A 13551-nucleotide genomic window follows, 5' to 3' on the forward strand; every position below is an offset into this window, starting at 1 on the left:
AGCAACCACCTCCGAAGGCTTCCTAATTGTTTGATCCTTATTCTATGGTTTAAACAGCTTTGTTTTAATTAGAAGAAAAGACACATTAAACCATAAACACACACAACTAGTTCTATTACTATTTCTTTTTTTACATACATTTGAATATTTTTCATAACAAAACGTATTTTGATCAAACTTGGCTGGACGGGCCAGTGAGTAAAGTGGGCAGGACAGTGCCGCCCTGGCCCATTACTGACTGACTGAAATACATAAAAAAAAATAACAAATGAAATTCGAATGGTATTACAGAGGAAGATTGACAGCTCTAGTGTGGTGTGTTCCAGTGCTATTTTTTAATTAAAGACAAAGACGATGTGGGCCGACGTGAGGCAACGCCACCGTCGGCCTTCGTCGCCACTAGTTCTTGGCCATCGGCTTGGTGTGTCAGGGCCTTTGGATGTTCAGACTGAATATCACCTAGGGCTCATTGTGTCCTAATTTAGGATTCTATAGTGGCCCAAGGGTAGAAGCTCATTCTGAGCCTCTCAGTGCTGGCCTTATGTATCAGGTATCTTCTTTCTGACATCAACAGCGAAAAAAGGCTGTGACCTGGGGATTTGGATCTTTAATGATTCTCTTACGGTACAGATCCATTTGACTGACACGACTGAAGCGTGGTGTCGCGACGTCACACATCCATGGAGAAATGCTCCATGCCCTTGACCGGCAGCTGATTGGACGAACGCGTGACGGGGGTCTGGCTTCTCGAGAATTTCAACAGAGTGTCATGGCGGCTCGTTGAGAATACAATCTAGTATTTTACAAAAGTAGTTCACCGAAACGTGTTTCTGAAAACATTTTAAGAGAGAAATAGGCCGTGCAGTTGCTGAATCTGTCTACATTTCAGATCAACAAAGGTCAGTTTAAAAGAGTTTCGTCTACTTCTGCTGGATAGTCGCATCGCGTTCAACGGATTCATTTGCATAAAGATGGGCATCGGCCAGCTTTGTGACACGCAGCATTTTTTCAAATGCATCACAGCCTTCCCGGAATGCTTTGCGTGCACGTTGAAGTCGCTTGACGTCACCCATAGGAATAGAGTGGAGCGCGGCGCGACAGAAGCGTCGCACGGTCAAATGGATCTGTACCGTTAGCCTTAGTATTGCAGCACCTGATGTAAATATCCTTTAGGCAGGATAGGGCTACGCCTATTGTATGTTCAGCCGAAGGAACCATTCTTTGCAGGACCTTGCGGTCCTGTTCAATGCTATTTCCGTTCTAGGCAGTGATATTCCCGTCAGGACCTTCTTGATGATGCAAGAGTAGAAATTCCTTAGTATTTGATTGGATACACATCATTTCCTTAGGCATCTGTGGTGAAACTCACCACCGAGTAGCCGGTTTTGAATGGCGTACTGAGTGATCCAGAGAGTGCAAGGGGAATAAACACTCTGGATCTTTGAAATATGAATACTTTGAAGGCGGGCTGTAGGCTGCCCACCCAATCAAAAGATACACTATTGGTATTTTCTGTGCTATTTCTTCCGTTGAATAAACATATTTTCTTAACTTTTGATTGGATGGATAAGACGCATGTTTGGGTGGGCTGAGCCCAACCCTGACCCTAGCTACGGCCTGCCTTGAATGCACCTCTTCACTTTGTTTTCTGTGTTGTGATTTTTTTTTTAACGTGGCATGAAAAATTCATGTCACAATAAAAAACAATTTTTTTAGTTATGAAAGACAAAAAGCATAATTATTGTTCTTTTAGAATATGTTTTACTTTTGACACATACTATACATGTATGTCAATTTCATTTAACATACAATAACAATGGGTATTGTATTTCACTTTGTTTTGTTTGATTTTCTTTAATTTTGGCATTTTTAATTGTCCATACATCCCCCAAATTTAGAGGACAATTCAAAATGGCTATTTTCTTTTTGTTCAAAATGGCTATTGTTCTGCTTTACTTTCCCCCACATCATACGAATAATGTAAGCTTAGAAATTCACATTGATAAATAGCCTATACCATCAGCCAAATTCCACTCATTTTTAGAGATGGCTGTATATGATCAATCTAAGCACCATCGTAGGCTACCTTACACACTTATGGCTTGACCTTTGTTGGGGACGTTGTAGTCTGCAATGTTCAAAGAGCTTTCAGGAAGGTTAGTGTCTATACGGCCAATTGATTTCTTGTTTAATGATGCAGCAAATATCCGCTCATACTGACTCTCACTCTCTCTCTCTCTCTTTTCCTACGCTCTGCATTTTTTGAGGCTGTCTTCGTTTCTGTTTTTTATCTAGCCCACCATTCCCCTCTTTGCTCCTCTGCGCACTCCTCCTGCAGAGCATGGAGAGCTGTCTGTTGACGCATCGACACCGGCCAATCACACGCCGTATCTCCAAGTTGCAGGACCCGACTGACCAATAAGAGAAAAGCACGGGGCGGGATGTGTCCAGACCACTCACACCTCCACACAGAAAATCACTGGTGTTCAAGATTGATAAAGAGACAGGCAGGGACCGAGAGTGGATCCGCGAAACGGGGACAGGGGCACAAATATAAGGAGACAGACAGATACAGTGAGATTGCTTAACGAGGTTCCACTACGGGGTAACTGTTGACATGAACGTGTCAGTTTGACCAGCTCTAGACCCGCTCTCTAACAGGTCCACCGCAGCCGCAAGCATGTCGACGGCAGAAGGAGCCGGCCAGCGCGAGGAAGGGGAGTACGGAAGGGCGGCAAAGCGGCTAAAAACGGAGGAGAGGGAGAGGGAGACGGAGGCGGACGCGGAGGAGAGAGAGGAGGGGGAAGAGGAATTAGAGGAGGGGGAGGATTCGGACTCCGGCTCGCTGCCCGGTAACGTAGAGTCAGCGGTGGACAACCGGGCCAGGTGGAGCGCCAGCCAATACGGAGCAGCACGGAAGGTAAGGAGGGCAAAAAATATGTTCTAACGTTACCCTGCAGGACAGCATCACAGACATCCGCGTGCGTGCGTGCGTCCGTGTGTTTGCTGCCGCTGTAAGTCTGTCATTGGGTGAGCATCTCCTGTCACACTACCGAGGTCACTTGTGTCAGTGATGAACACCACTAACAGGATGTAGGCTGGAAATCCAGGCTAGAATTTAGAACGGCAAGTAACATGCAACACTGCATATATATATATATATATATTTTTTTTTTTTTTTTTTTTTTTTTTTCCTCAAGTAGGCCTATAAAAATATACGGTAACACTTCACAATAAGGTACACAAAAAAATAGGTAGTTAATGATTAGTTACTGTTTTTGAAAGAGTAACGAATGATTAGTTACTGTTTTTCAGAAGGGTAGTTACTGTTTTTTGAAAGGGTAACTACCCTTCTGAAAAATAGTAACTAATCATTCGTTACTCTTTGCAAAAACAGTAACTAATCATTAACTACCTACTTTTTTGTGTACCTTATTGTAAAGTGTTACCAAATATACATATATTTAGTCAAGTTTTAGCTCAGTTATTTGGGGTTAAAGTTACTCTCCATGATGTTTTTACACTGCAGTTACTAGGGGTGTCACGATTCTCCAAATCCTCGATAAAATTTTCGATTCTAAGGTCACGGTTCGATTCTTGATTTTTTTTCTTTGATTAAAGTTGTAGCATTGGGGTCAGCCCAATGGTCCCACATTTCTACAATTTTTCTTAAAATTAGGCCCTGTTCCCACAGCCCTATGTTAGGGTTAATGTGGGAACATAAAGCTGCTTACACACCAACCAGACAGCCAACCCTCGGCAGAAAAAGCAGTTGGACTGATCAGTCTCCCCGAGTTCCAGGTCAAAAAAGTGCCTCAGAACACACCAAAGCGACAAGACGTAATACGTCTCCATAACAGCAGGCGGCGCTAATCTGTATTGTCGCCCAAAAATGAAAACCGGCAGCTGATTGGACGAACGCGTCACGTGGGTCTGGTTTCTCCAGAAATTCAAAGCCAGACTGTCATGGCGGCTTGTTCAGAATACGATCTCATATTGTACAAAAATATTTCACTGAAACGTGTTTCTGAAAACATTTTGAGCGAGAAATAGGCCGTGCAGTTGCTGAATCTGTCTTCATTTCAGATCAACAAAGGTCAGTTTAAAAGATTTTTGTCAGATTTTGAGAGACTCTAGTCACGCTCATCCCGCTCCCCGTTTCCGGGTTAGCTCTCCACCAATCAGATGGGTCATTTGAGTCTGACTGCCGGCAGTGCCCGCCCCGCCGATTATACATGTCAAATCAGCCAAAATGAAGGCCGACGGCCCCTCGGACGGATGACGGCACGAAACACACCGAACAGACTCGAGTCACCGACCTCGCCAGACTGACCGATTATCAGCTTGGTGTGTCCGGGCCTTTAGACAATGCATGCACTGAGACAAAAATGCATTTGCCCACCTATATAAATATAGAGGAGACGGTGAATAACCTTATTTCAACAAATGGTGGCGTTTTCCTTTAAGACAGGTGGCCATATGGGCAACGTGTGTATGTGACGTAGTCTGGCGGGGTTTGTTATGGGAGGTGAGGCTCTCCCATGTCTGTGTGGAGGAGTCCTGTAAGCGGCAGGTGCGGCAGACACAGTGAAGTGCATGCTTTTTCATAGGTAGTGAAGCTACAGTAGTCATTGTTTTGTGTTTGCTGCAAAGACGAAATAAAGCACCTGATCAGTGCAACGTTGTCACGACGTCTCCCGGCCATTTTTCACCGCAGAGTTGCCAGACTAAAAGCTGGCTACCAGCCAGGCTAAAGCTAATTGAGTTAGCCTAAAAAAACAAGGTGTCTGTCCTAGGGATGTCACCATCGTACCGATACCACCAAAAGTACACGATACTCGATGTCATGTCAATCTTTTTTTCACTGTCACTGTTTGTTTTTTTCTCTCTCTGTTACTGTTTTGGTGTGGAGTGGAGGGGCTTGAGTTGAGGGGGCAAGGAGAGCGTGATTCACATGTGTGTGTATATATATATATATATATGTATATATATATATATATATGTATATATATATAAGGGCTGTCAATCGATTAAAAAAATGTATCTAATTAATTACATACTCTGTAATTAATTAATCGAAATTAATCGCCTGAAACCTCAAAAAAAGAAAAGAAAAAAAAACGGTACTAAACAACAGTCGGTGACATTAAAGAACGGCTTGTTTATTGCTAAGGCCATATGGTCAAAATTAAATGATTTAATAATAATGTATAACAATAACAATAACTTATTTCACTAGTAAATTGCTGTTGAACGACAAAAACAACCGCCAGATGGGAAAAGGACATTTACAATAACTGCAAATGCACCACGAGGCTGTAGTTTACCAGTTTCATTGAACACACCGTCTGTGTTGTTTTTCCGACGGCTAAAACACAGTCAAACTTTACACCGTTTAGCGTTAGCTGTCAGCATTTTAACCGTTTTTAATCCAGCTACTAGCTAGTGGTAGGCTAACGTTAGCTGCTGTCGAGTATAGTATTAACTAGTTAGCGGTAGGCTAACGTTAGCTGCTGTCGAGTATAGTGTTAACTAGCTAGCGGTAGGCTAATGTTAGCTGCTGTCGAGGATAGTGTTAACTAGCTAGCGGTAGGCTAACGTTAGCTGCTGTCGAGTATAGTGTTAACGAGCGTCACGTGTTTGTGTTGCCGTCTGTTTCAGAGCATCAGAGAGAAGAGCAGACATATCAGTGGCACCAGATTTCGGTAGCCAGGGTTGGCAGGAAGAAGATTTTTACAAGTAAATGTTCCAGTTAATGATCCAGGCAGCACATTCTCGTCTCCCTCCTTCATTTTACAGTCCAATGGTGGCTAGAACGGCTGGAATGGATTCATCTGCGTTATTTTTTCTCAGATTAATTAATCGAAATTAACGCGTTATTTTGACAGCCCTAATATATATATATATATAATATCGTGCAACCCTACTCCAAAACATAATTGGTTGTTATGGTTCCAACAGGCAGACTCTCTGAGCTGACAGCTAGATGTAAAGTGACTGCCACAGCAATGGCAAAACAAAGTTCTTTAATGTTATATAAAGGATTACAGTCCCTTCAAAGTGGTGAGGACAGTTTTCTTGGCTGGAATACAGTGTGAAAAAGGAAGCGCTTTTCTGTAAAAAGACATTTCCCCAGTGGAGCTGACAGCCCATTTGCGAGAGAGCGGAAACCAAGCCTCCGCTACTCACTGATAAGTGATTTCATTTAAGAAGAAATCATGAATGCAGATGACGGCTTTTAGCTGAAACGCGTTGCCCACATTAAATAAGAAGATGACTTATCTGTGAGTGCCGGGTCCCTCTTTGATCCTTGTCACTGCTGTGCAGCCGATACACTATCTAAGAACTGGAGCTGTGCGGGATACTTTCAAATATATCTTTTTTAATTCAGACAATGCTTGGCTGGGTGTTTTCATTTATGATTTTCTTTTACTGCTGAGGTGTTAACATGTAGTAATCATCTTCATGTAGAACATGTGGTCATGCAGTTGGTTGACACCCTTTCTGCTGTTGTTGCGACGATGCTGCTGGTTCTGCCGGGGCAAATATATTTTTGCCTGAATAGGTTATGATGGACAGTAGGGGTGGAACAGTACACAGAAGTCACGGTTCGTTTCATACCTCGGTTCAGACATCATGGTTCGGTACAATGGAGGGAAAAGCAAAACAAAAATGCAGAAGTCAATTTTTTTTATTGTACATGTCTCAGGCTGTCCACTGAGTAGCTGTAACAGCTTGAAGTATATAAAGTAAGATGTAAACAGTAAACAATAAGTATCCTGCATCATCTCCAGAGTCCATCTGTAACTTGTAAACAAAATAAGACAATCAGCTAGTAGTGTGATATGGGAGACAAGCCCTGCTCTCATATGTGAATGCACAGAGCAGGGATGTTAAAAGAGCAGCTTCAGTTACACAGAGCAGTTGACGAGTTTTGATGTTAGCTTCACACGCTAACGGCGAAGCTAACAGCTAACGGCAGAGCTAACAGCTGAAAGCGGAGCTAAGAGCTAACGGCGGAGCTAACAGCTAATAGCAGAGCTAAGAGCTAACGGTGGAGCTAACAGCTAATACCGGAGCAAACAGCGAAGCAAATGGGCCTGGAGGCCATTTGTGGTCGAGGTGAGAATGGATACAGCTACGTCAGTGTTTGGTTGTATATGGAAGGGACTAGTTTGCTTCGTGTGGACTCACTGGACTGACTGACTGGACATGTAGGCGGAGCTCGGAAGCTTCAGAGCTAAGGGCAGGGCTACAGATTAGGTGTCCCTAAAGAACCATGTGTCTAACAGTAGTTCCGCATTACATTAATTAATTTGCACGCAAGTTTTATTTATTTTTATACCGTGTATTCTCCGTGTAAATTCATGTGCCGAACCGAGACGCCCGTACCGTTTCGGTTCAATACGAATACATGTATCGTTCCACCCCTAATAGACAGGTTATTTCTATACTGTTGTGTACAGCCTTTAAAGACTGAGCTTTGTTGGTTGAGCATGTTGTATAGACAGTGTGTTGCTGGTATTGCCTTTGTAATGCAGCATGTTGCAAAGTAAAAGTGTCACTCACTCATTCAGTTTGTCTATGTTTGTCCTTTTTTCTACTTCTAAGTTTAAGTTGCTTTTTTTCTGGGAAAAAAAAACTGTTGAACTGGCCCACCCAAAAAACTATTTCTGGCTACACCACTGGTCTATTAGTGCAGCCCTTTGTGATGTGCTGAGGTGGAGGGGACAGCGAAAACTGATGCTGCGTTGCTGGGGTTGTCTGAGGTCGAGTGGACAGGACAACCTGACGCTGCAGGTGGCTCAGGATTTGCAGGGGTGGAAGAATATATTTCAAAAGTGCATGTGAGGAGAGAAAAGGAGTGTATGTGACCGTTGGGTGCATTATATAAATAAAAAAACTGTGATGCTAAACCACAGCCAATAATAGCACCTAAAACCGCCCACAGATGGTCTGCGGTAAAGCTGCTCTGCGCTGGCCATTCTATTGTTGTCCATAAGATGAATTAATAAATAAAATGCAAAGGCTTACAGCTATTATTTAAAAAGGGGATGGAAAATCACTTTAATTGACCATTACTAGCAGGGCTAACATTGGCTAACTAGATAAAAAAATAAATGTATTGGTGTTTTTTTTGTGCAGACTTAAAATAAAAAAGGGGGATATTTTAAGGAATGCGCTGCTTGCTGGTCTGATGTGCCGTACGGACACCGTACTTCCGGCCGTGGGCTGCCACTGCACACCGGGTCACAGCTGTGTTCCTGTGCCGTCCAAAGTGGCTAGTGAGAGTGAGTGTGTTACTTGCCATTGCCGAAATCTACCCGCATTTGGCGGGTTGGCGGGTGTCAAGCATGTATATATATATTAGGGCTGTCAAAATAACGCGTTCATTTCGATTAATTAATCTGAGAAAAAATAACATGTTAAAAAAAATAACGCAGATTAATCCATTCCATATTGACGTTTGACCCGGAGCCGTTCTAGCCACCATTGGACTGTAAAATGAAGGAGGGAGACGAGAATGTGCTGCCTGGATCATTAACTGGAACATTTACTTGTAAAAATCTTCTTCCTGCCAACCCTGGCTACCGAAATCTGGTGCCACTGATATGTCTGCTCTTCTCTCTGATGCTCTGAAACAGACGATACAGGCAACACACTAGTTAACGCTAGTTAACACTATACTCAACAGCAGATAACGTTAGCCTACCGCTAGCTAGTTAACACTATACTCAACAGCAGATAACGTTAGCCTACCGCTAGCTAGTTAACACTATACTCAACAGCAGCTAACGTTAGCCTACCGCTAGCTAGATAACACTATACTAGACAGCAGCTAATGTTAGCCTACCGCTAGTTAGTTAACACTATACTCAACAGCAGCTAACGTTAGCCTACCGCTAGCTAGTTAACACTATACTAGACAGCAGCTAATGTTAGCCTACCGCTAGCTAGTTAACACTATACTCAACAGCAGCTAATGTTAGCCTACCGCTAGCTAGTTAACACTATACTCAACAGCAGCTAACGTTAGCCTACCGCTAGCTAGTTAACACTATACTCAACAGCAGCTAACGTTAGCCTACCGCTAGCTAGTAGCTGGATTAAAAACGGTTAAAATGCTGAAAGCTAACGCTAAACGGTGTAAAGTTTGACTGTGTTTTACTGTAGAGGATTCAACACCGGTATGTAACAATCTGGAGCTACCGTCGGAGAAACAACACATGCCTGGTGGTGCATTTGAAGTTATTGTAAATGTCCTTTTCCCATCTGGTGGTTGTTTTTGTCGTTCGACAGCAATTTACTAGTAAAATAAGTTATTGTTATTCTTATACATTATTATTAAATCATTTAATTTTGACCATATGGCCTTAGCAATAAACAAGCCGTTCTTTAATGTCACCGACTGTTCTTTAGTACCCTTTTTTTTTCTTTTCTTTTTTTACTTTCTTAAAACGTATTGGTTCAGGCACCGTTAATTATGTATGCGATTAATTTCGATTAATTAATCACAGAGTATGTAATTAATTAGATTACATTTTTTAATTGATTGACAGCCCTAATATATATACACACACATATATTCTAACCCAATGGAATCAGATCAATACTCGGTAACTCCAAATACACAAGTCTGTTGCCACTGACCTTTCAAAAACCCAACCAAAAGATAACAGCTGTATGTGACGTAGCCACTTTTTGATGACATATACGTGCGCTGCACTGCCTTGCAGTGAGCGTAGAGCAAATTTCTTCTCATCTGATGGCATCTTAATTGTTCAGGGCTGCCAACTCTCAGGCATCGACTGTGAGACCTCCGCAATTGACCCTTTTCACATGCACTCACGCCACTTGTCCGTTTTGTGACGTAGAGAAAAACTAATTTATAACTGACAATGTTGCATCGGGAAAGATTACACCGACAGTGCACAGACAGACAAGACAGAGCAGCACAGAGCAACAGCAGCACCCTAGATCACTGCGGTCGAGTGAGCCATCGCTTGCGTAAACTGGGTCAAGCCAGCCGGAACTTGGGTTTTGATGCACGTCTATTTGTGCTGTTACGTGACTGGTACTTGGAGCAGCCAAAAAGGACGAAGAAAGACCTTAATCTGAGCAATAATTTCTCACACTTTGTACCAAATAAAATAAAAAATTCCAGAATAGGTTTGCAGGGAAGTGCAATGGATTTCTGCTCAAAAAGTCCCTGACTATGACCCTATCCAGTTTTAAATAGTTTCACTGCACATTACTGTACATGCAAAGTCAGCTCAAATGATATTGTAACACATTGGAAATGTTCTCATTTTTAAAATAAAATAAATAAATCCTTTCTTTCACAGGTTTGCTAAAATTGTGTTCAGAATGACCCAGACTATGATCATGTCAAATTGTTCTGATCATGGCAGTTATTTTACTGTACAAGTTGTTTTGTTTGTTTTTATTTAAAGGGAAATCACCTCATAACACGTAGTAACACATATGAAATATCCTAATGTTTAAAGGTACACTGTGGAGGAATTTCTCCCATCTAGCGGTGAAATTGTAGTGCTCCTTGCTTTTTCAAATGCGTGTTGCAACTACGGTAGCCGTTATGTACCAAGAAGCTATGACAACATGTCTTCCAATTTTTGCTTTTTTGGCGACGAGGATTCCTTCTCCTGTGGCTCGGCATAAGTATGATCTTCCATTTTGAACTAAAGTGTAGTGCAGGCTTTCAAATGTGCCGGGGCGGTGACAAGCGCCTCTCACTGATCTCCTTCTCCGTTTCAGCTGGTCTCAGTCACGTGACACTGGCTCTGAACGAAAACGCGTTGTGGATTAGCTAGACAGGTAGGCTAGTGCTCTATGTCCTTCTCAGCGATTATAGTTTTTCAAAATGGCGGAACGACATGGAAGTCTCCTTGGACTTGCCCGTCCAATGTAAATCCAGATAAGAAATTCTTCGCTTACGAGGATAAGTCAGATCATTGGCAGAAGTCATTTTACACCAATGAAGACATATTTATGAATGAAGACATTGATTTTAGCTAAAGGTCCCATGGCATGTAAATTTCACTTTATGAGGTTTTTTAACATTAATATGAGTTCTCCCAGCCTGCCTATGGTCCCCCAGTGGCTAGAAATGGTGATAGGTGTAAACCGAGCCCTGGGTATCCTGCTCTGCCTTTGAGAAAATGAAAGCTCAGATGGGCCGATCTGGAATCTTCCCTTTATGACGTCATAAGGGGACAGGTTACCTCCCCTTTCTCTGCTTTGCCCGCCCAGAGAATTTGGCCCACCCATGAGAAAGAGAGAGACATCATGGCTTGCAAACGAGCAAAGTGGCAGTTGGTCAAGGCCACACCCCCACCCTCCACCATGCCCCCCCCCCTCTCTCCTCCTCAATAGCTACAGACACAGAAATGGCACATCCTAAGGAAAGCTCATTGTGGGACTGGCTCTAGTGGCTGTAATTCTGCACCAAGGCTGAATTTCGGGAAAGAGACTTCAGATACAGTATTAGGGGACCACTAAGGTCTATATAAAAGAGACTTCAGATACAGTATTAGGGGACCACTAAGGTCTATATAAAAGAGACTTCAGATACAGTATTAGGGGACCACTAAGGCCTATATAAAAGCATCCAAAGAGCACCATGTCATGGGACCTTAATAAAATACGTAAAACACTACACAGTGTATCTTTAAACTCATAACATCTTTTCCATGAGAGGTTAAAGTTTAAAAAGGATATTTTTCAGTCAGACCTGGCTGAGAGAGCAAAAAGGACAACAAACATTTCAGTGCATGTACTTTTAAAAAAAAGTTACATGCACCAGAGCATGAACAGAGAAAAGGTTTTTGAGCCCTGTGTGTTGCCTTTGACAACAGCAGGTCACATGACTCTTCTGGTAGGCCTGTTTTGAAAATCATCAGCTCATCTGAATTTCTTCTGATTGTCAGCACACTGTCTCTAGCTGCTCAGCTTCTGGGCAAGGGTTAATCTGTGGTCTAAGGCCAGAGTTAAAAATAGGCCAGCAGCATAGTCACCGTAGGGCTGTCACTGAATATGACTTCATGTTTTTGGTGTGACTAGGGGAAGGGCCAGTGAGAAAAAGAAGTCACAATAATGGATATGCATTTTTAAATATGATAAATTCAGTAATGCAATTTAATTTGAATCATTGCTAACACTTTACTTGAAAGTATCTACATAAGAGTGACATGATACTGTCATGGACGTGTCATAAACATTATTAAGGGTTAGGGTTATGGTTCATGTATCATGACTGTGTCATGACAGTGTCATGTCACTCTTATGTAGATACCTTCAAGTAAAGTGTTACCTAATCATTAATCTCTACTTTCTGTCGGAATGTATCTGTCATTTCAAGATTACTCATTCACGTTGAGCCCCATAAAATGTGAAAATAACAGGCGGATGACCGAGAAGTGAAACCCCGATTACATTGTTTGGGAACTTATGTGTGAGTTGATAAACAGTCAAGTGACTTAATACACTTAAATCTGATTGGGTGAAAAATAGGATTTGATTTGTCATGTAGTAGGTGTAGTTTTTGTCACTTCTGTGTTTGGTTGAGTAATGTTATGTGTGTGTGTAATTAAAAACCTAGTCAGGCTACACAGTACACTACGTTCTCTCCCTCTGAACTGCTTAGATATCTTGGTGATTTATTGGTCTTTACATTCAGATGTAGTTCACCTGAACTTTTGCCACTCAAGTATTTGCTCTCCAGCTTCAGTGATCACATCATTTGCAGTAGACAACTGTAGTTGTGTGACTCCCACCACTCCTAAATGCCGTATCTGGGTTAGGGTTAACACTCTATAGAGATAAATCAACACCTCAACTTTGAAAATGTTGTTTTTCTCACACGATGAACGAGTATCAACCAAGATAGCCAAAGTGAAACCAGAACTTTATTTCTGTTACAGAAGAAAGAAAGCTCATTCTAAATAACGACATTTGTAATTAGGCAAATGACTAAAAACCCAGCCCAACCTTGCTCAACAAGATGTCATTATCTCAACATGGATGGGGACTGTTGTACATTTATATTTGTCTCTTTCTCTTCAACTGCCATTCAGCTACTTCTACCACTTACATGCTGAGTTGGTTCAAAAGATTTGTTCTTCATTCTTAACCAACAGAGTAAACAGAGAAGTGAGGAGTTGTTTGCTTCCACTGGAAGGATGTGCTGTAACGTATACGTGTAGCTATCAGTCAACCACACTGTGTTAGTTCTCTGCGTTTCCTTTCTCACTGTCTCACCGTTACAGGATGCAGGAGTACTAGAATGGCACACACACCCACACACACACATATTTGTCTTGCTGTACTTGTGAGGACCCTATTGACAGGATGCATTCCTTAACCTTAAGCCAAATCTTAACCATCACAACTAAATACCTATCACAACCGTTTCTTTGAACCTAACCTGAAACTGAAATTCACCTGTATCTTCAAAACCAAGTCTAAACCTTCAGACAGTCCTTTAAAGTAATGAGGACCGGCCAAATGTCCACACAATGCACAAATGCCCTC

At 42.1% G+C, this 13551-nt stretch overlaps 1 protein-coding gene across 1 annotated transcript in view; it reads left to right on the plus strand.

The window, feature by feature from the left end:
* Positions 1 to 2313: 2313 nt before the first annotated feature.
* Positions 2314 to 13551, plus strand: part of LOC116053604 (heterogeneous nuclear ribonucleoprotein L-like) — a 62872-nt gene continuing 51634 nt past the window's right edge. Inside the window, exon 1 of the mRNA XM_031304689.2 lies at positions 2314 to 2920. Within this exon, the coding sequence (XP_031160549.1) occupies positions 2681 to 2920 (240 nt within the window). The 5' untranslated portion in view covers positions 2314 to 2680. The remainder of the gene's footprint in view (positions 2921 to 13551) is intronic.

The sequence above is a fragment of the Sander lucioperca genome, chromosome 15 (assembly GCF_008315115.2).
Source record: "Sander lucioperca isolate FBNREF2018 chromosome 15, SLUC_FBN_1.2, whole genome shotgun sequence".
In the NCBI taxonomy this organism is placed as follows: domain Eukaryota; kingdom Metazoa; phylum Chordata; class Actinopteri; order Perciformes; family Percidae; genus Sander; species Sander lucioperca.